Source organism: Centrocercus urophasianus, unplaced genomic scaffold, assembly GCF_019232065.1.
Source record: "Centrocercus urophasianus isolate 14NV4802_14NV808 unplaced genomic scaffold, USGS_Curo_1.0 seq_19, whole genome shotgun sequence".
NCBI lineage: Eukaryota > Metazoa > Chordata > Aves > Galliformes > Phasianidae > Centrocercus > Centrocercus urophasianus.
The window spans coordinates 5,339,374-5,361,777 of record NW_024884744.1 but is presented as its reverse complement, the minus strand read 5'-3'; the positions used below and the strand labels follow the sequence as shown (position 1 = coordinate 5,361,777).

At 38.5% G+C, this 22,404-nt stretch overlaps 1 protein-coding gene across 13 annotated transcripts in view; it reads right to left on the bottom strand.

Annotated features, from left to right (window-relative positions):
- Window positions 1-22,404, bottom strand: part of NAALADL2 (N-acetylated alpha-linked acidic dipeptidase like 2) — a 387,619-nt gene that overhangs the window by 236,117 nt on the left and 129,098 nt on the right. The window contains exon 1 of one of the 13 annotated variants that reach the window (XM_042820507.1): window positions 21,574-21,601. The exons of the other annotated variants lie outside the window; for them this stretch is intronic. Coding sequence (XP_042676441.1) covers window positions 21,574-21,586 — 13 coding nt within the window. The 5' untranslated portion in view covers window positions 21,587-21,601. Of the gene's footprint in view, window positions 1-21,573; window positions 21,602-22,404 lie in introns of those variants that run through there. 13 annotated transcript variants of the gene reach the window in all.

Sequence of the window (22,404 nt, the reverse complement as noted above, 5' to 3'; positions counted from 1 at the left end):
GCGGCAAGATGCTGAAGATACCTTTTGACACTCGCAATGGGAATAATGTCCTTCGTGGAAGCTCTCAAATAATGGAATAAATATTGCCTTTATTCAGATGTACAAAAAAAAAAAAAATCACAGCATCCTGTGTTTGCTTTTCTCAGAGATAGTGTCTTTACGTGGAAATCTCACTGCACTAACTGCTGTACAGATGAGCAGCTATTCTCCTGGTGTTTGTTTGAACTTCCTCTGAATAAAAAGCACAAGCAAGGCATGCGTTATTGTAATGCCTCAGGTGCTCCAAGAAGCAGGGCTAAAAAGATGGACTGCCTTCCACCATCCCCAAAGGGCAGCCATGCATGCCCTGGAACGATTCAAGTGCAATTGCTAAGAAAAAACATAAGCAGTGATTTTAGAGAGAGATTTTTAAACATGCAAATATGATTCCTCGTTTGTTCTCATATCCATTCTTTTCTGAATTCAACTGAAAAAAGAAAACACTAACTGCCAAATCAAGTTCATTTAATTGTATAGAAAAGATATTAGGTGGCACGGATACAGCCACGGGTGAAGGAACACGGTCTCATTAGAGCTCTCTGTCCGTTCAGGCAGCTTCACCCGCTTACAGTTGTTAATGCGAACTGGAGACAGATTCTGCTTTGAGTTGCACCAATTTAAATCCAGAACATCTCTCATCCGGCCCCCAATTTGCGTTAATGGTCAGGAGGGCACACCAGGATGGAGGCAGCTGCTATGATCTAAAGGCGAAGGTCTGCCTACAAAGGGACACCGCAATTCTAAAAGGCAGCATTTTGAGCCATTATAGAAACCTGGCAAAAAAAAATTACTCTTATTATACAAACGGCTGAAAGTTTAAAAGGCTTATTCTTCATAATTTTAGCTGTATATAAGCCATTTCAATGTTTTCTTATTATGTTTGTTAACATTTACATTGCAGTAACACAGCTGTCCAAAAATGCCATATTCCTACAGGATGAGCCTGGGCACCATTAGGCATTTCAGCAGTTATCTGTACAAATACTCAGTACAAATGCTCAGCTCAGAACATTAGATCTTCCCCGGCTCCTCTTCTTACCCAGAGTAACTTTGTACTCTGTACCAGCAATAGCACAGCTTCAAAAGAGAGCAGAGGGAAAAGAGAACACATATGTTTACCATAAAAATTAGCTTTTCAAAAGGGAAGTCACGACAATTTATTTTCACTTTTTTTGTTCTTCCTGTTTGTTTGTTTCACAGGCTTTATCAATTTCACAGCAGAAATTTCATTTCATCATTTCCACTTACAGGTGGGTTGGTTAAACACCACCTTATCTCTTGGGCAAAGGTGAGCAGTGGATAAAGGAGATGTGCAAGTGGCCATGAGTGCAATATGAGCCTCCAGGGCAGGCAGCAAAGCCACTGCTGCTTTGCCCCAGGCTAAGCTATGGCTAGGCACCACAACCCAGGGCAGCACAGGATCATGTGCGACTTGGACTCACAAAATTGCTTCCACAAATGATAGCTACAACTCTACACCCCCTATGAGCACACTATAGCAGAATGCATAGGCACAAGAAAAATAAAGGAATTATGACAAAAATAACATGCAGCACAAGTGACGGAATGTTGCCACGACTTTTCAAAAGATATGTCATTATCGAATTCAAATTTCCTACTAAATTCATTGGCAACTGTGACCGAGGATGAAGTAAGAAAATACATTTCAATATTTTTGCATGAAATTTTGCCCGCATTCCAGATGCAGATGTTGGCAAATTACTTGCACTGAACACTATTGCTCTCCACTACCAATATATTCTACATTCATTTGCATACATTACATTCATAGAACACCAGAACAAAATTGTCTGCCTTACTTAGACGTGAAATCACATCAGAAAAGAAAAAACGCTGAAATATTCTTTATTGAAGGAAGGTTTTTTAAAGTATAGTGAGAGCATGAAAGTCCCCAGCTGCAATTGATGCAAACTGGAATACTTTGTGAGGGAGACACACTACTCTTACCATATCCTTTTACACTAAGATTTTTGTACAGCTCCAGGACAAAAAGAATTAGTTTTTCATATCTCATGATCCAAGAGTTTCTTTTATATTGATATAACCAATGTTAACACCGGAAAAAAAAAAACAACAAAAAGATACTGAGGAATTAAAAACACAGAAGGGCCCATCAGTGCCACCTTCTGAGCTGGGACTGGGAAGATAAAGGCACTACAGAGAGATCTGGACAGGCTACATTGCTGAACTGATGCCAAAGGGATGAGGTTCAACAAGGACAAGAGCCAGGTCCTGCACTTTGGCCACAATAACCACAGACAACACTGGTTTGGAGCAGAGAGGCTGGAACACTGTGCGGAGGAAAAGAACCTGGGGATGTTGGTAAACACTCAGCTGAACCATGAGCCAGCAATGTACCTAGGAGATCAAGAAGGCCAAGGGCATCATGGTCTGTATCAGATATAATGCAGCCAGCAGAAGCAGGAAGGTGATTGCCGTGTTGTACTCAGCTCTGGTAAGGCCGCACCTCAAGCACTGTGTTCAGTTTTGGGCACTTCTCAACAAGAAAAACATCAAGGTCATGCATGGAGTGCGTCCAGAGAAGAGCAACAGAGCTGGTGAGGGAACTGGAGCACAAAGAGACCAAGGGAACTGGGATTGTTTGGTTTGGAGAAGAGGAGGCTCAGAGGAGACCTTATTGCCCTCTATACAGATATCTGAAAGGACGTCATGGCAAGTAGGTGTCAGCCTCTGCACTCATGTAACTAGCTATAGGATAAGAGGAATGGCCTCACGTTGCACCAGGGGAGGTTCAGGCTCGATGTTAGGAAAAACTTCTCTGAAAGCGTGGTTAAGCATTGAAACAGGCTGCCTAGGGAGGTGGTTGAGTAACCGTCTCTGGAGGTGTTTAAGAAACGTGTGGATGTAACAGTAAGGAACTAAGGTTTTAGTAGGCAACATTGGTGGTAGGTAGATGGTTAGATTAGATCATCTTAGAGATCTTTTCCAACCTTAATGATTCTGTGATTCTACCAATGAGATTTAATGAGGAAACGACACTCTCAGACTAATCACGTTTCATATTCACACTGACTCCTGAGAGCCTGAGATTACTTAATGTCTGACTGCTCAACCCTTTTTAAGCATTCTGATTCATGACAAAGACTCTGTAAATGTTTTGTATGAACACTTCCAAAGTCAAAATTTCTAAACATGCATTAACAATCTGCTCTGCTTTCACTGCTGACAATGAAGAGCAGAATTGGTGCTGCCTCTACCTGCAGTGTACCAACAGTTATCTCCCAGCATCACCTTCTTCAGAAAAATGTTTCAGGTAACTCACAGAATTTGTAACATTCAAAAAACCTCCAGCTCATCCAGCCTTTATATTAACATAATTAATATTTTTCAGCATCACATATAGGCTTAAGAGATATCAAACCACGTGATCTGCATCCTTATCTTCACTGCTAATTACCCAATTAAAACACAAATTACAAACATCTTAGATTACCAGTCTACCAAACCTGGATAATCCATTTTGGAGAGGATATTCAGCTGCACCCTCTTATTTTTTGGAGAGGGATGTGAATTTTTTTAGCTATTTTTTTTTTTAATGACCACTACAGCTAACAGAATCCATGTTTTCCTGCTCTTTCATTAAAATCACTTCATAGTCATTACTATAAAAAGTAAACATTGAGATCATTGAGATCATTTTTACTGCTCTTTTGTCCAACAAAAGATGTTGGACAATATCTGTTAGTCCATAAAATAAGTTTCACTCCCTTATTTCATTCATGTACACGAGACATTCTGTATATTTTTAAATGTTTTCTTTTCCTTTTTTTTTTTTTTTCCCCCCCCTTTTTCTTGTATGATTATCCTGGCATTAGGACAAATGAACTTCAGAAAATGGTGAAAAAAAACCATAACTTTTTTTTTTCCAGCTGACATTTTGTTACTAAAATAATACTTTTTTTGGTTGATCAACATAGAGTGAGAAGACATCTTCTCATTTAGACACAGATAGCACTGCAGAGATGCATCTCTTCCTACTTTATAAAGCCCGTTATTCCATAATGAAACATGGAAAAATATTTTCCTTCCATCTGTTGTTAAGATGAGGCATATATCCAAGCCAGTGACAGTGGGTTGTTGGTTTATTCTTTGCTTTTTTTTTTTTTTTTTTTTTTAATTCCATATGATAGTTAAGTAGGCAATACCATTCTAGTATATTTGGAGAAAGTAAAGGTTACTTTTGCTTAGGGGAATTCCAATAATCCTCTTTTTCTCATTTATAATGTAACTGTTGAAGCACAGTAAGATGTCAAGGCCACTAACGGAATGCAAACAATTCCCATGAACTTTGGAATAGACAAAAAAGTGCCATATCTTAAAAATATGTTTTTTTGATAAGTTAACTATTTTCATATTGTATATCACCAAGACAAATCCGAAACTGCTATATACTCATCTTCACAGTTGGACTAAAAATTAACAATATGAAATGGCATAAATTTCTTGGCAGATTTCACATGCACCCCAACAAAACCCATGCAGGTGCTTTGGAGGAAGTGTATGACCAGACCCAAAAGGCTCAGCAATACAGTGCTGCTATAGAGATAAGCCTGAATATCCAGATATGTAACGCCATGTTGTACAATGCAATTAGATCCAGAGTAATCAACAGGTTTTCAGGATGTAAAGTAGAGCCTAGATATAAAAGAACATAGGCAATTATTCACATACAGTCTGAAGCATATGCGTGCAAGATTCGCTAAAGCTTCCTTTGTTTACTCGGCATTTGTGTGCCCCAAATGGATGATAGACCTCTTCAGAAACATTCTACAGAGGAAAAAAAATTACTGTCTAAAGACCTAGTTCATGAATTTAATAGAAGAACAACTTTCCTAAAGCCCAATTGCCAAAGCCAACTCTCAAATCAATGTTGAATACTCAACATATGTTCTCCTATGAAGAAGATGATTTAAGACTTCTTTAGCTCTTGTACCAGTAACAATATGCAAAACAATTCATTTTCTTGCCCGAATTAGATTTTTTTTTTTTTATTACTCTCTATTGATTTTGTATTCTGGCTTATGAAAATAAAAATTAATGCCAAGACTGCAACTGTAGCAGTTTGTACCACTTTAAGTTTCTCCCACTGCACAAAGCAACTCCTGTCTGTTATGTGGAATTTGCTAAAGCTGCCATCCGAAAACCCCAAAATCTTAATACTATATTTGAGTCAAATCCCAAATGCTTTTCTACAGATGCAGTGAAAGATTTGGGATTTCCCAAGTCCTAGCAAAAGAAATTAGCTATCTCCCTCTCTGTTGGCATTACAGAAAATTACCAACATACATTTTACTATCATTTGAAGTATTCTGTTTCCATTAAAATAAAAAAGCTTAGAAAAATTTTATCTCCCTGTAATTGTTACATAAATCCAGCGGCATTTAAAAATTTATAAATGTAAATGCATTTTTATTTCCCCTGACCTATCCAAGAAAAAAAAAAAATCACTCTCAGAACATAAACCAGCCTACTTGAAATTCTCTGGCCAACAACTTTATTTAACAATATAGCAGTAAATAGATAAGCGCACACAGATTTTACCTTCTCCCACCATCTCAAAAATGTTGGCATGAGCAAATTTCTAATTGGGCCTGTATGGTTTGGTCATGTCTTCAAGGACTGGTTGGTCAGCTTCTTCTGAACATGGGTACACACATGCATCAGTGGGACTCCAAGGCTTGCTCCAAGAGAGGTTTCTCCTGAAGGTGGCTTTGTTCTCCAACACTTCCCCCTACCTATCAGTGCCACTGAAGTTCAGCATCACTCAGATGCTAAAACTTGAAAGGACTGTTTTCTTGTAAGGTAATAGACTGAAGTATTATTTAGGTGGAAATAGATTTTTTCCTCCATAAATGTGATGGAAATAATGTGCAAGTCCTTTCATTTAGAACCACTTAAGATGTAAAGATACTTCAGACTGCAGCTTCACTCTAGGATAGTATAAAAATTACATTAAAGCTGACTCTGAAATATTTGCAAGCTGTAATACCACTTCAATACTGAAAAGTATGAAATCAAACCCACTACAAAAGAAACTGCTAGCTGATTTTTCACGCAGGTAGTAACCCATAGGAAAAAGTTGTTGTCTGGCAGCTGGAGTTGTATAAAACAGTTGCTGCAGACAAAAAAAAAAACTGAATGCATTCAGCTTCATCTCTCCTTGTGAGAAAGTCACAAAGAAATTGTTCACATTTTGTAGAGTCTTTGCTCTGGTATATAGGTCCCTTTTTCAGTGGAAGTTAGTCCTTGTACATAAAGCCTGGATACAACGATGCTCAACATTGCAAATATTAATTATATAAATAGCCACTAAATTGTATAATGAAATAGCTAGTAGGAATAAGACATCTCCAGGCATACATCTACCAGTTTAACTCTTTCAAGTGTTCAGAAACATTGTCCTTTAGTCAGGGAAGACAACCTCAGAAACAATACGCCTTCAAATCTGCTTCTAACACACCATCAGGCACTTAGTGCTTCACAAAGCATCACAACATTTGCCATCCAGAAAGTTCAAAGAAAGTTGCTTTTAGTCACCAGTACAATAGAAATACTCTTTGCATAGACCTTAAGGGCTAAAAAAAACCAGGTAACAGAAATGAATACAGTTGGACTGGGTGCAGATGGGTGTACTTGCATTTACAATTTACACATATTCTGTCTGGAGAAACACCTGAAATGGTAGCGTTGTACAGAACATGCAGGAGTGAAGAAATGCAACCGGAGAGGAAATGTCACTGAAATAGATTTTGAGGGCCCTGAACTACAAGCAAGGAAGGGACTGGAAAGGAAGGGAGCTGCTGGCTGCATCCTGCAGTCCTGCAAAGCTGGAGGAACATTTATCCAGTGTACTGACAGAGAGGGTAGTCAGTTCAAATACCCCAAATTGAGATACTGCTGTGTTTCTTTTGCCAAAGTCTGCTTAAAAGACACTTTGGGATTTGACATGTGACATCATTAAACACGCTGCCACTATTTTTCCAGGTTTCTAGGAAAAGGTCCAACTGGTGGAGGCTTTACATTTCCCTTTTTATCTATTTTTTAATGCACTTTGTTAGCAATTGACTCCTTGCTGTCAACTGGTGCCTACAGAACAGCCAGATTTGTAAGAACAGCAGCAAGAGAGCTCGAGCATGTGACAGGCATCACATGCTGACAGAGGCTGGAAGACACAATCTTTTATGAACACCAGAATTATATTCCAGCAGAGAACTTAAATTTTTATATCTTCTAGCAATTTCTCAAAAGGAGTAATACTGACATAAATGAAACAGCTGCCCACACAGAAATTAAAGCAGCACTTGCCAGCACATTTTACTTCAACTATAAAGGAATGCAAGGTAGCAAAAAGATTTGCACATCCATTTCTCAGGAAAATAAGCCCAGCTAAGAAGGAGCATTCTGATTTCTGAGGACACTGCTCATGGAGAGTGAACATCAGACATTGCAGCTTTCAGAGGAAGCAACAAGCTACATCCCTGGAAGCCAGAGTTGTCAGACAAGTGATCCTATGGTTCCTTGGGGAGCAAGGAACAATAGGAATACAACAACAAAAAATCCACTAACCAGGAGCACCAGATTTTGACAGAGACAGCACAACTTCTTCTCACCGATGACATTGATGGATGTTTTCTGTACCTCACCTGACAGTGACGAAGGAGGCTATAATGTGAAGGAGCCTTTCCAGTTCCTTATCATGCATCTGAGAAGGCTGGTGCTAACTGACAAGCCCAACACTAGGGATGACTGATACCCTAAAAAAAATGCAGAGGTGGGGTGTCTTCAAAGAGCATCTACTACCACCACCGATGAGCCTTCTTAACACTTACTGCAGTGATTGGCCTTACTGCATGCAACTGAGGACTAACCATCTCATCCCACCTAACCTTGCTTCCCAATCTGAACTACTGAAACAGCTGTGCTGCCTGATGTACCAACAAACTGTCTTGCCTAGGGTGTTGCTCACCACAACAGAAAAGAAAAACAATAAGTCCGGAAAAAAATGAAAAGATGCAAAATCAGAGAAACCAGAGGTAGAAGCAAGAAAGCAACAAAATAGTAGGGACTCATTATCTTTCTTACGCCCCCACTTCCATTACTGCACTCTCATCATCTCCAGCATCTCCTCTCCATTCATTTTCTCAGCAATGCTTGGCTTTGTGTTCTCAGGAGAAAACACACAAGAAATGAATAAAAGCTATTTCATACCTTTCACATTTTTCTCAGTGGCCCACATTGACAAGTTAGCCACAGAATTCTAATCCTGCCCTGGTACAGAAAGCATCTCCTACAGCTGGTTGCCATTAGCAGGTCAGCTTTTACACAGATTTCAGCTGTGGTACCTGGAGGATCAAAGCCACACTGTAGGCTTCAGTATGTCACAAAGTCCAAATTTTTCTCTGAAGAGCATGAGGCAAATCAATTAGGCTAATCTACCAGGTGTATTAGATGATGTTATTTACCTGTTCTAATCTACTAATTTTATATACATATCTATATCTATCATCTATATGTATATGAATACACACACTTTTTTTTTAAGGATTAGTTGGAAAGATATTTATGAAAAGATATGCTCTATATATGTCAAGGATAGTTTAAAAATAGTTTGAAAAAAACACACTCTAAAAACATGAAGATCCAGCACCCACAACACTTCTGTATTATACTTGGTTACGACGAAATATGCTTGCTGACTTTTAAAACATACTTCTGCTGCCATGTTTGTAACAAACAACTGAAGTGACAAAATGCAATGAAGAGGAGAGCAAGAAAAATACTGACTTTGTCTCTCAGTTTCTCCCTCTAATCCCTAAGAGCTCATACTTCTGCTCTAAATTCACTAGGATGTTTCCAATCCTATCTAGAGGTGGAGTCCATTAATTGCACAGTCAGCACAACATGGCAGAGTCACCTGAATTTCCTGGGAAAGACCCATAGCAAGGATATATACTTTGGGCAAGATCAGTATCTGAAGCAAATAAAATCCAGATCTGTATTTGCTAAGGATTGAGTTTACCAAGGAACGTAGTAAATTTAATATTCAGTTACTGCAACAAGAACTTAAATTTTAGTACTGATGAAGATCATGATGTAAAACACAGCATCCTGCAATCTATCATGGTTAGCAAGATTTTAATAGGTCATTAGAAAAGCTTATGGAACCTATGAGTTTCTGGGCACTGCTTCGGGATCAGTAATAAAAAAATTCATTTTCTAGTTACCTCCTAAAGCAACGTAGCATACCACATATGACGAAGAATTATAGTCTACTTGAGAAAAGATACTTAACTCCTTACAATGCAGCAATAAAAGATGCCTGATCGGAGATGAAATTTGAAAGCTTTGAGTTTGATGGGCTTTGAGAATGTCCCTGTGTAAAGCATTATAGTTTAGATTCTTTTTCTTTTTAAAATGATTGTTTTCCTAGAGAATTTTTGATATGAGCATATTAGGGACACACAGAACAATTCCAATATTTATTTTCTGTTATCACGGAATCACAGAGCTGTAGGGGTTGGAAGGGACCTCTGGAGATCATCTAGTCCTGTACTGACGCATGTGTTATTCCCCCCCCCCCCCCCCAAGATGCAAGACCCCACACTTGCTCTTGGTGAACCTCATCACATTCCTCACCAACTCTCAGCATGTCCAGGTCTTACTGGATGGCTGCAAAGCCTTCTGCTATGCACCCCAGCTTTGTATCAACAGCAAACTTGCTGAGGGTGCAACTCTATTCCTTCATCCAGGTCACTGATGAAGATGTCGAACAAAATCAGACCCAGTAAGGACCCTTGGGGCACACAGCTAGCTACAGGTCTCCAACTCGACCCTGTACAATTTTAGCTATTTATTATAGTGCAAACTCCCCCAAAAATATTTTATAAATCAAATACCAAATTCTACCTACACTTAACAATTTAGATATGTGCTGAATCAGACATCAGGATGACTGCTCAGAAAGAAATCTTTCTGGAATCAACACTATGCTCACTGTATCCACACAACCTTCTTGGAGAGGAGCTATCCTTCCTGCTCTGCTGCTTATAAAGGCAGATGGTATTTACCATTCCGTGAATAATTTTAATAAATACTCCACAGAGTATCCATAAAGCAAATAAAAATAATTAACTCACAGCCGACATAAACGCTTCTGAAGCAGCATGAACTCTTCTTTCACGCAAGACCACCAAAATCAATACAATGATAAAGGCTACGTGAAGCATTAGAGAGAACCGAGTTCTCACCTCTCAGCCTTCTCTCACCTTTTTATTTTTTTGAGGAAGTGTAATAAAAGGAGGTGTGTAGCTAAATGGTGACCTTTAGAAGTGCTGTGTGCTCCCACTGGAGCAAATGCATTGTATTTGACTGGAAGCTTCTGTAAGATTAATTAGTCTGGCACATTGATATCTTTCTTGTAGATGAGAACAATAAGATAGTTTGTATCCCTTAAACTGAATTCTGGAATTAATGCAATCCATAGATAAAGAACAGCACTGCTTTATCATGGCAACGTACTTTTTTGGAGAAACATTTTTGTAACAAAGCCACACATCAGTATGTTATCTGAAAGCATTGCACAGCACAGCTAGCAGATAGCAAGATCTTCATGGATTTGAATCAAACCAGACACATAATAAAGGTCCTCTGTTCAGTAGGACAGACATCATCAACAGAAAGCCTTGGCATCACCAAGTCACACCAGTGCAGGATTATTCCCTTGCACCACTTGCACTGTAATGCAGCTTCCCCTCAAACACAAAAGTACCCAGCTTCCAAAGAAACAGCATTATGAGATGTGCTAGCGTTGCCTAGCTCTTCCTTGCCTGATATCTACATAGACAGGCACAATAATCTATCATGAATCCGACCTTCAGAAACCACGTTTGTATGCAAGTATGGGCAATATTCTGCAAGCACTAATGAAGCTGTTTAGTCAGACAGTGCAGGCAGACCTCAGACACATGATGAAGTTATCACAGATAATTAATACATTATTTGCATAACTGTGCAATGATAACTGCCCCGTCACCTGCTCCTCACTCATAAAAAGCAAGGAAAAATTAATTTTGTCCTCTTCCTCTTCAGGTTAATTCAAATTTATATTTGTATAAATACAGACTATTAGTGCTTTTTTGCTAACCCACAGTGACAAAATCCTAGCATGTGCATGACCTGTTAGATACGCTGCTGCCATCCCAGGAATTGTGCCAGGCATAGCCTGAAGTAAACAACAAAAGAACCTGCCAGTACAGAAGGTGCAACTCCTAGGCACTATACAAGTACACATATGTAAAACACACATACAGATGTACACACAGCACAGATCACACAACAGGGTGAGAGAAGGCAGAGCATAAGCCCTGGGGATTTGCACACTGGTGACTTTTGCAGTAGAATTAGTGGCATTATTGTACTTCTCTGATAACTGCAAATGAGGAGTAAGATTAATTTTACAGCAGCAGATTTTCCCCATGACTTCAACAGAATTAGATTAAATTAACGTTTCTGTTGTGCTTAATCTAAATTTCTGTCTTCTAAACTGTAGGCAAATGGTTTCTAATCACTATTTCTGTACCAACTGATGTTAAAGGTTGATCAATTTTGTTTGCCACCAATATGATTAAACCCTTATTCAAGCAAGAAAACACTGTTAGAAAGCAAATCAATTTCTTTTAAAACTCTCTCACATACTACCACTTAATAGCTTCTTCCATCAAAACAGTGAAAACATACTGGTCTTGGGCTTACTTCCTAGTGATAAGCTGAGGTCTGCATGATGTTTCTCCCTTCTAATTACGGCTGTTCTAGATTAGCAAGATACAGGACAGACAACTGAACGTCTCCCTATATGAAATTCTTTTCTCAAAGAAAGAAACAGAAGTCTGCTGAATCATAAAATAGTACACACTGTGCTTTTATATTATTTAATGAAGGATGGAATCCACTTCTATCTTAGAAGAATGCAATTCTGGTTAATACCAGAAATAAAACACTCTACACACCTATCAAAAACTCATAAAACATCTGGGTTTAAGAATAATCAGCTAAATAGTCCTACGCGAAACATACAAAATTCTTTACTACAGCTAATCACCTTCTATCTTTAACATTATACTGTACATACGCATTAAAGATATTAGATATGTAAATTGTTTTACAATACCCTGAAAGGTTGTCACACCGAGGGCTGGAAGCACATAAAAAAAATAAAACTTTTAAGATCTTCAGACAGTGAGGTCTACCTGCAGAGTAGCCTAACACTGCCAGTCAGTGCCTCTGCAGTGTGTGAATTTGTCTCTCCATCAGCACTTCCTACATACAACTCAGTCTGTTGGTTAAAGGTTAAAGGAAATTAAAGGACTATCCCATCGGCTTCATCAAACCAAGCCTCCATCAAACAGGATGAGAGAAGGGTGTCTCTCCACCCAGCTCACCCACACTCCTCCATATCGGCCAAAACATCTATTCCTCCTTCCCTCCAAAAAGGGCAAGGAAAAGGACTCAGTGTTGTCCTCAGTTGTGGACAGCCACAGCTAGTCCTTGCACTAAGGCTAAAAAAACAACAATAAAAAGGGGCCTTAAAATTACAAACTTCTCCGTCTTGCTTAGTAACAGCTTTCCTTCTCTGTGAAGCATTAATAATACACTTTTATCCACTTTGAACACCACACCTATACAGTAGAATGTTTAAGTCCTTAAAAAAAAAAAAACAACTCTCCCCCTAGCTAGGAGATAACTCCAGCAGCATACCAGCAAATGCATGGTTTCGATAGCTGTCTGGTCATAAGCCATCATAGGTTTGAATAAGTGATAACTTATTTATGTGGACTACCAATTCTGCAAGGAAAACGGAGGAAATGCAAGGAAACAGGTTAAAATGTCAGAGTTAAAACCCACAGAAAACACTGGCGTAGAAGGAATCGCAGACTAGCGCAACAGATCAGTAGGCATAATTAACAGATGTGTAAGAAATGGACCAGATTTCAGAGGAAATCCTCCTTCTGTAAAGGTTTATGGGCGACAATAAAGCTTAAACTGTCACATTTAGCAGGTTACAGATGGAATTTAGAACTGGCAGGTTCATAATGAAGCACTCCCCAGGGTATCAAACTCCCATTAATGTGTCTCCTCCTTTACCTGGTTGAGTCAACATGCATTTGTGCTTTCCCACCACCTGACAAAATACATCTGCTGTTAGTTTAAAAAGCAGCTTTTCCTGGAAACAGATTAAATATTTATTCCATTCTGTTACTGATACAAACGTTTCAACAGAATTTTCTAGATAGAGATCAGTAGTTTCATTGCAAAACTTAATCATGCGCTGTCCCCTGAAAACTGCTTAAAAGTATGCTTTAGAAACTGCTCACAGAAGGTAACAAAATTAATGTAGTCACGTGAAACTTATGGTCAACGTTCCAACCATTCTAATACTGAAAAACACCGAGCTGGAAAGTCGAGCAGCCTTAGTGAATAGTACATACGCCCCTCCAGCATCTAATTAGCTGATAATACTCCTGGTGCCTGTAATGCACAATTCAAATGCCTCACTTACCAATGTGTTTAGTATTCTGCAAATAAGTCCTTGTACCAATTAAATCCCTTGTTATTATGAAATGCTTCCATACTGTTGTAATAACACAGGATAATACAGTCAATACTTCTAATCATGAGGTTATTCTCTGAATAATTGCAGGATTTCTGAGTAATCACTGCTAAGGGTACGTTACCACTCCGCACAGAGCACACAAAATCGAATAACAGCTTTCAAATAAATCTGATTAATGTTATAGTATGCTTCACATAAGGCATGTACAAAAAGTTCTTCCCAAACCACTAAGTAGCCATGTTTTACAGTGCAGTAATTCACTGTAACAATTCTGCCATAATTTACAAGTGCATTCAGACAACAATCTATTTTTATTCTCAGTATGTGCAACATTGTTAAGAGTCAGGTTTGCTCCGAGAAAAGATTCCTACTTCTATTTCCCGATAGGAAAATTCGGCTGGTCTATCTGCTCATCAAAAGGTTTAGGTGCAAACCCAGGAATGAGCCACACTCCTTATTTAGCCAGTTGACAACCCATGATATTCCACAGAAATGTTTACTGTCTCCAGTTTATACTTAAGAGTAAATCTAAATTCTTCCTCTGATGTCTTTTCTAGTAGAAATACTTCATTTATCAGAACAAGCAAATACATTCCTTGTAAAGCAACACATGAACTTATCTCCTTATTACTCAGGAAGTTATCTATCTTCAAGGATTCAGAAAAACTAAACAACAAGTCTACAGGCTGAGAATAAAGGACCTCTTCACCTCAAAAGGGATGCTATGCTATGATGTAGAACTCATAGGAACAAGTAACAAAATCATAAGCTGATAACCACCTCTCAGGAACAGCACTGGTTGGGCTTTTTTGAACTACTGTTAATATTACTGTATCACACAAAACTGTGTTTTCTGCATGCAGGGTGTTTCAGTGAGCACTGAAGCTGAATGCAATCCACAATTAGGAATGCTTTAAATAACTCATCCCCTTAAATTACACATATAGCAGGAGGCTTCTGGAAAAAAGAAAAACAAAAAAAGTTACAAATCAAATGAATTTCATGCTGTCACATCATATTCTGAATATAGCATGTATAAAATATAATATATACAGAGAGTAAGGGAAAAAACTGAACCACCTGCTATAGATAAATAAACCTGCTCATTTTTCTTTAGATGACCTTGGTTACTCAGGCGAACCACTGTATTAGCAAATTCCACCAAAAGCAGAAGATTAAATACTCCACAGCAAGATTAATAGTAGGTAAGCTGTTGTTTCTGGTCTCATGCCCAGTGAATGCTTTTCTAAAAGAACAGAGATATGACCATGCCAACCATCAGCACACAGCAGTGGACTCCACCTCCTCCTTTTCCAAAAAGCAAATTACCCATGCATCAAAAAATAAATTAAAAACAAATAGCATTTACTGTTTTTATTGTATCTGTGTCAGATGGACAAAGCTCAGCCAACACGCAATCGTATCATGGGGTCAAGCCAGGCAATTTCACAATTACAATATTATTCATTAACATCCTAAACATGCTTGTTATGTTTTCCATTAGAAAAGACCATTTCTGACACGTATACAGAAAATCTGTATTTTCTGACTTTTTTTTCCTGAAGACCAGGCAATTAAAATAGAACAGAACATGTGAAAAGCTCATCAAAAAAAAGATCATTATTCTTAACAACCTTCTAGATGTACTGGAAAAAAATATGCAGATTTTTGCTTTATTGAACCCAAATCCCAACAATCACTAAAGACATTCTACATGAACTTACATGATGTCTTCAGGGCGGCAGGTAACTTCTAATTAAAGAGGAAGAGAACTCCTAGACATACCAGGTTCCCAACTTATGTACAAAGTACCAAATTACGTCTACCCTCACATACACTGTAGATTCAGCATGGGAAATATGCTTATTTTCCTAGAATACCAAAATCTTGGTTTTCTGCATGCTGAAAGTTTGTTTTCCAACTTTGATCAGAAGCTTTCCTAGGATGTTCTCACCCACGTGCATCCCATGCTGTTTAGAAGTGATCTGTGGCAATTTACCAGTTCACCAACTCCTTCTTCAAACATTACAGTGTAGCAAAGGATTTTGGCTTTCCAAACCCATAAAATGGGTAAAGAGTGATTTACATAAATTGTACAAGTACTTTACATATATAAAAATAAATTGTTTTAGCAAAGCAAATATTTGATAACATTGAGTACAAAACAATTTCACTACTGTCAAGTATGCACGGAATCATGTATGGTTTTCTTTTTTTTTTTTTCCCCCTTTCTTTCATTTTATTAAATAGATTCTTCAATATGTGAAAGAAGCAATAGCAATTCATAAAGCTAAAACACAGAAGGCAGAAGCACTAAATTGGTACAGACAGATTAATAGTTTATGACAGACGATCTAATCTTTTATAAGAAAAGTAAGTAAAGAAAATTTAATGTGTGAACTACTTTTTGATGTTTCACTGCTCTGCTTGCTTGTACACAGGTAAAATGCACTGTCAGCACATGCCACATCCCCAGGCAGGTGAACATGGAGTAGCCCTACCTTGGCCTCCACAGAAACAGTTCCACAGGGTTTGGAAGCAACTGCTTTCTGTGAAAAGTTTCCCCAGTGGCCATTTGTACTGCATACCTAACAGTTGGCTTCATCACCTGCGCCTTCGCCTGCCCACACCTTTACTTTCTCATCCCAAAGTTCAAAGATCAACAACCTCCTTCTGTCTTCAAAGCTGCCACTTTGGCAAGCACCCACAGACACAACCACAGCAGGAAGCTGTGACACAAACACAAACTGTGTGCCTAGCTGGTCATTTGAATCTACATATAGGAAACATGCAACATACAGACAGTGGCTGTATTAACCTAATCCTAAATTACGTTCATTCGACCGGCAGTAAAATTTTACTTTTTAGCAGCATCTGAGAGTAATTTACTATTACATGTAGTTTGAATTTGCATTACAGCATCATCCAGAAGCTGGAGTTAAAGTAATATGCCAAATACATCTTAAACATTTCAACATTCATTTCAGTGCACAGATATTTTGACTATCACGTACATCTTTATCAGGCACCCATCTGCACTTCGCTTTCAATTCAAGTCAGAGCACCTCATTTAAAACAGATAAATTACACAAGCGTAAATAAGAGCTTGAGAACACAGAAATCACCTTTGCATTTGGACTGGTTTTGCTTTAATCAATGGTGTTGATAATAACTAAGCCACAAAACCTGTACACCTAAATGACACACTGCAATTTGTTTACATTAGAGAGTTTGATTTATTTTCAATTCTCCCTTTAACAGGCAAACACAAAGCCACACATCTCCTTGGTAACAAACCGAGCCCAGCTCAATTTCCCAAAATTTCTGCCTGGTTGGGACTGGGCATCCCCTCCAGCACTGCCAACAGATGCAGCCACCGAGTACCAGGCAACTGTCCTCATTTCTGGGCAGAAGACAACAAAGAAATCTTGGATGAGGTCATCAAGCCTTTTGCTGCAGTCAAGCCTGCAAACCTGCACTGACCAACTTGCTTCTTTGTTCCATTTCCTGAACTCCAGTTGGTTTTGGCTCCACCACATCAAGTCCTGCACAAAGGACAATTCCCTCTGTTTTTTTTTCCTGGTACGGCTGATAATAGTTGTTTCTGCTGTGTAGTGAGTGATAGCTGATGAATATCTCTCTAGCTTCAGTTTGTGAAACTGCATCATGGAAGGAACCTATTATTGATGGTACAATACGTTATAATGGAATTTTTTAGAGATTTTATGGATTTCTTCCTCCTTTCACCTACCAGGCATTATTTCAGAGAGATTTCAGCACAAGTCAACCTGGCTTTTGTTTTAATCTCCCAACCATGACAATATAATTAAGCTGTGAATGATATATCAAAGTGCCATACGCAAAGACAAACTGACAGGAGTAATTTTTACTACTCAAAAGCCTTCTCTTTCATATACCATAATATCCTGTAGAGCAAGTCCACTGACATCTGCTTGACTGTAAAAGCAATAGCTTGGTATAAACCTCAATTCATCCTTCAAACATGTGTATGTGCTCCTTGCTTCTTACCTGCACCCTGTGCTCTGCTACAGACGACACCTGCGTTATTATTTCGGTTCTTTATTAACAGCTCACCACAAACACAAGGGCAGAACTACTGCGCTGTATTTTTGCACGACAGCATTTCATGAGTGCTCTGCTTCTTCTATCCTGACAGATTAATATTTTTAATTATTATTTTTATTGGTGGTTTCTTAAACATCTGCCACACAACTGGCCTTCCACCAAAAGATGGAGAACTCGTATTCAAGCTCTTATGCTTTACATTTTACATATGCTTTTGAATCTTTTCAGGCTTGGATCTGATCTTAGCTCTATATCTACACAAATGAGAATCTCATTCACAGCTAAGATCCCAAGGCACTACTGCAATGCAATTATTATCATCACCATCACTATCAGCTCAATCAACCCGAATGTGCTTCTAATGAGAATATTTCTTCAGGCAGCCAAAGTTCAGACTTGTTTTCTGTTTTCTTTTTAAATAAGCAATCTTCGTAGCAAATAAATTGAAAACTTTATCAAACTAAGATTATCATACAGAGAACAGCTACAAAAAATCTGAGCATAGCAAAAAATTATCAATAAGAGCAGATTAACCTAGCTCATTTAAAGAGTTTGTTGGGCTAAAAGATAAACAAATTGTTTCTTGGCCAACCCATATGTCTCTGGATTCTTCTACAGAAGAACAGAACAAAAACTAAAAAAAGTACACCAACAATACGACAAAATTAAATACCCTTCTACCTACAGATAATACATAGAAGGAATGCTTGCTATTTAAGTGGCTGTTCTGGCACAAGAAAAAGACAGGGTATGTTTTTTCTGCACATTCCTCTGCAATTCACTACAACAAATTTATGTCTTCTCAAAGAGGACATTTGGGCCATCAGATGCAAGAACACTTCCAACTTGAGAAAAAAAAAAAAAAAAAAACCAACAATGAAAACCCACAACAAAAACTTTAATTTGCTTTTATCTGATAAAACGCTCTGCCACAAAAGTCTCAATTGTGAATAATTACCATTCAATCACATGAATCATTCTTGTGAATATGGCTGGGTTTAAAATGATACTCATTTTCAGCTGTGTGTTTCCAACTATTTGTATTAGAAAGCCACCACTTCTAGGGCAAGCATACAAAGAAAAGTGAAGGTGAAAACTTTTCCATTATCTTAGAAGACAGCCTATTACCTATATCACTTTCTCAAATATCCATCCATCCACACCTAATGTGTCCTATGATTTAGTCAGAACACATTCATAAAAATGATTCATAGTTGTTATGCAGCCACTTGATGTTAATAGCAAAGCTGATGTCTTAAATCAAAGCTGTTTCCTTATGATAGCCAAGGGGCAAAGCGACACTTTCAAAAACAGAGCAAAGAATATATTGGGGCAACTTGATGAAAGCAACATTTAGAAGAAAAATGCGGAGCAAAGCACCAGGGTCAAAAATACCATAACCAAATCACCAGATATCCTTAGAATCAGTACAGTACTCTGCATACCTAAACAGTAGTTCTATTCTGATGCATTTGTCCTCTGCCCATATTAGAATTGCAAAAAAATTTACTATATCCAAGTTTAAAACTTTCATACTGAATTTTCATTATGTTTATAGTCTGCTCCCAACTTTCTATAGAGATGCACAAGGATTTGTATAATCATAGCAGTAATAAGAATTTTTTTCTCATGCTATGAAGCACGTAACCTGCAAATGAAAAGGGCAAGTTTTACCACAAAGAAATTAAAAAAGAAAGCCTTACACTTCCCAACTGAATATATTTACTGAGTATTAATCATATTAAGGGCTTGATTGTTCAGTACGTTAAGAGCATTAGTCCTAAGACAGGAATGAGCACCAAATGACCCTATGTGCTCACAAGAAGTACCTAAGCCTCAGATGTAGCTTGCCTAGAAGATCTGTTGGATCATAAAGTACAGAAGATGCCACAGTACTACATTCTCACTGTTTAAATCTACTCTGATGCAATATGATTCAGAAATAGTCACTTGAAAGCTTTGGAGATGTAAAGCATAATGCTGTTTTAGAGCCAGGAAAGAAGAAAGACACAAGTAAAACTGGCATGATACAAAGGAAAAAAAAAAAAAAAAAAAAAGCAATTAGCCATTGAATCTCCTAAGTCTCCCAATATTAATAACTTACAAGATGCTGAAGCACGCAGTTTTAACAGTTGAGAAACAGGTGCAACTTCATCCACAGCCACCAACCATTGACATTTTGCTCACTTTCAGAAGTTCTCAGTTTGCCTTACTAATTGCCATTAAGAAAAGCTAAATTAATCCAGCAGGATTTCTGAGGAAGCAGTGACCAAACTTTGTCTCCACAAAGCAGTTGTCTGATTTCTGCCTCCATTGTTCTGCCAGTAATTGTAACAAGAGAAATACTAAACCCCAGTTCCCATTACCAACCAGATTGTATTTTTAACAACTCATGAAACGACTGCCAAAGTGAAAAAAATATGGAGACAGAACAGAATGTGCATACACCCTTAGCAAAGTGAAATAATTACATAGATAAGTAGGTCAAGTACAGGTATTTATTTCTTTCAAGAAGATCCAAAAAGGTATGAAAAGGTTGCATGTGAAGGCATGCTCAGTAGGGTAGAACCCATGGCCACAAACAGGCCTGCCTTACTCACACAGAGGGAGGCACAGCTGGAAACCACCTCCCCTAAGGCAGCGCCCAATGGAAAGGCAGACTTGTTTCCAAACCTGCTCTCTGAAAAGCTGCTGGGGAGCGACTGAAGAGCACAGCACGCATGTTCTTAATGATATTTTGTCAGGTGATTTAAAAGGAGGAGGCTCGATTGGATAGGAAGTTTCCTTTATCACAGCCGTCTAGTATTTTGCATCAGGAAAAATAGGTATATTCAAATGCCATGAATATGGCAGTCACTGATTTCCTTCCTTACACCCTTTTTCTCATGTGAGCTCTGAAGCTTTCCACTTGTATTTAGGTCTGCAGTGTGATTCTCAGTACAGAGCTAAGTATGTGTTTCAAAACAGAAAGATGAAAAGAGGATAGGAACCACCCTGTTAACAAAGAGTCCTCCATTCCTGTGAGGGAGGAAGGGCGTTTTTAAAGAAAAAAAAAAAAAAAAAAGCCTTTGAGGGATAAATAGCTGACAGCTTTTTGGAACTCGTGCATCAGTTTGGACAGTGATTCCTGGATGAAGCAGGAAAAGAGACATGAACGTGCACGCACATTTCCCCCAGCTGCCGCATGCACCCATAGATTTCCAGTTCAGTTTAGTTTTGTTTCTTCAGGCACCAGGTGTCTTCTAACCTTGTGAAACTCACATTATGTTAAGAAAAAAAAAAAAGAAAGAATTTTGAGAAAGAAAGACTAGTATTTGAATCCCCAAACCTTGAGCAGGCTGTAAGATGAATCGGCTATTTCAGAAAGCATTGAAACATTAGGTTTTTAACAAGGAACTGATTCTAATCTTTCAGAAAGTTGAATTTTTTACCTTAACTTCCCATACAGCTCAAAAAGAAGGTACTTCAGCATGCAAAGCCCCAGAAAGATCTGGTGCACATGCAGGTGTGCATACACAGACCGGCAGATCTTGTGCCAAAAGCCCAGGGGAAGGTTAGCAGAAACCCAGACATGGGAACATCTCATTACAGTCGAGCGTTAATCTGACATGAGCCCCAGATGGGAACACCCAGACTCCCAAAGCCTCAGGAAAGGAAAAATATGGAACATTTCGAGCGTGAGAAAACTTCTGTCCCCTCCACTGCTCCGTCACTCACCACTTTCTCCATAAGGCAAAGCCAGAAACGGACACATACAACTTTCATATCTTCAGCAGACTGCAAATTCGCTCCCCTACCTGTGAGCAGCATGGAAAGGCAGACTTGTTTCCAAACCTGCTCTCAACATTGCTGTGTATTTGTTGCCCAGCCCTCCGCTCACAGCCCTCACAGGTGCTGTTGCACCACAGCGGGTGGGAATCTCCGCACACGTGAGATGCTGGATGTGCTGCAATCCAGCTCCCAGCCTCCAGGTGAATGAAGGAACAAAATATGTATGAAGTAAAACTGTACAACTACCAATGGCTGGTATGCTCTGTTCCTTCTCTACCCAAATATCAATCTATGCCAAATATTGATGTATCAAGCCATGTTAACATGGTTAAAGGGCACATGATCTTCTCAGCCAGACATTTGGGCTGAACTGTAGCATTAGGAGTGCAGAAAAAAAAAAAAAGAAAGAAAACAGAGCAAGCAAGCTACTAAGGACAACATACCATCATTAAATTAATGGAATTTGGGGAGGATCAAGGAAGTTCCTGAAGTTTCTGCCTCCTCTTTATAGTGTCATGCTCCTAACTTACTTCATTTATATTAATAAAAATCGGATTTCACAAGTATTAGTCTGATTGAAAACTGCAATAAAGCTCACTAAATCTGTCTCTAATTATTATAATTAATGGTCCAAAACAATCAGCTTCTCAATTAACAACGTAAAGCAACTGGTATGGAAAAAGGATGTTTTTTCTTGGTAAACAGGGTCTTCAGTCTTTTTAGTTAATGAAATTTTGAGTAGCCCATTCACTACTATTGCATTCTAATTCTAACTATCCATTTGCATAGATTTGCAAAGATTATGCTGCTTCTGAGTATTTACTTGAGATTAATTATTTTAAAGGTGCACACTAAGT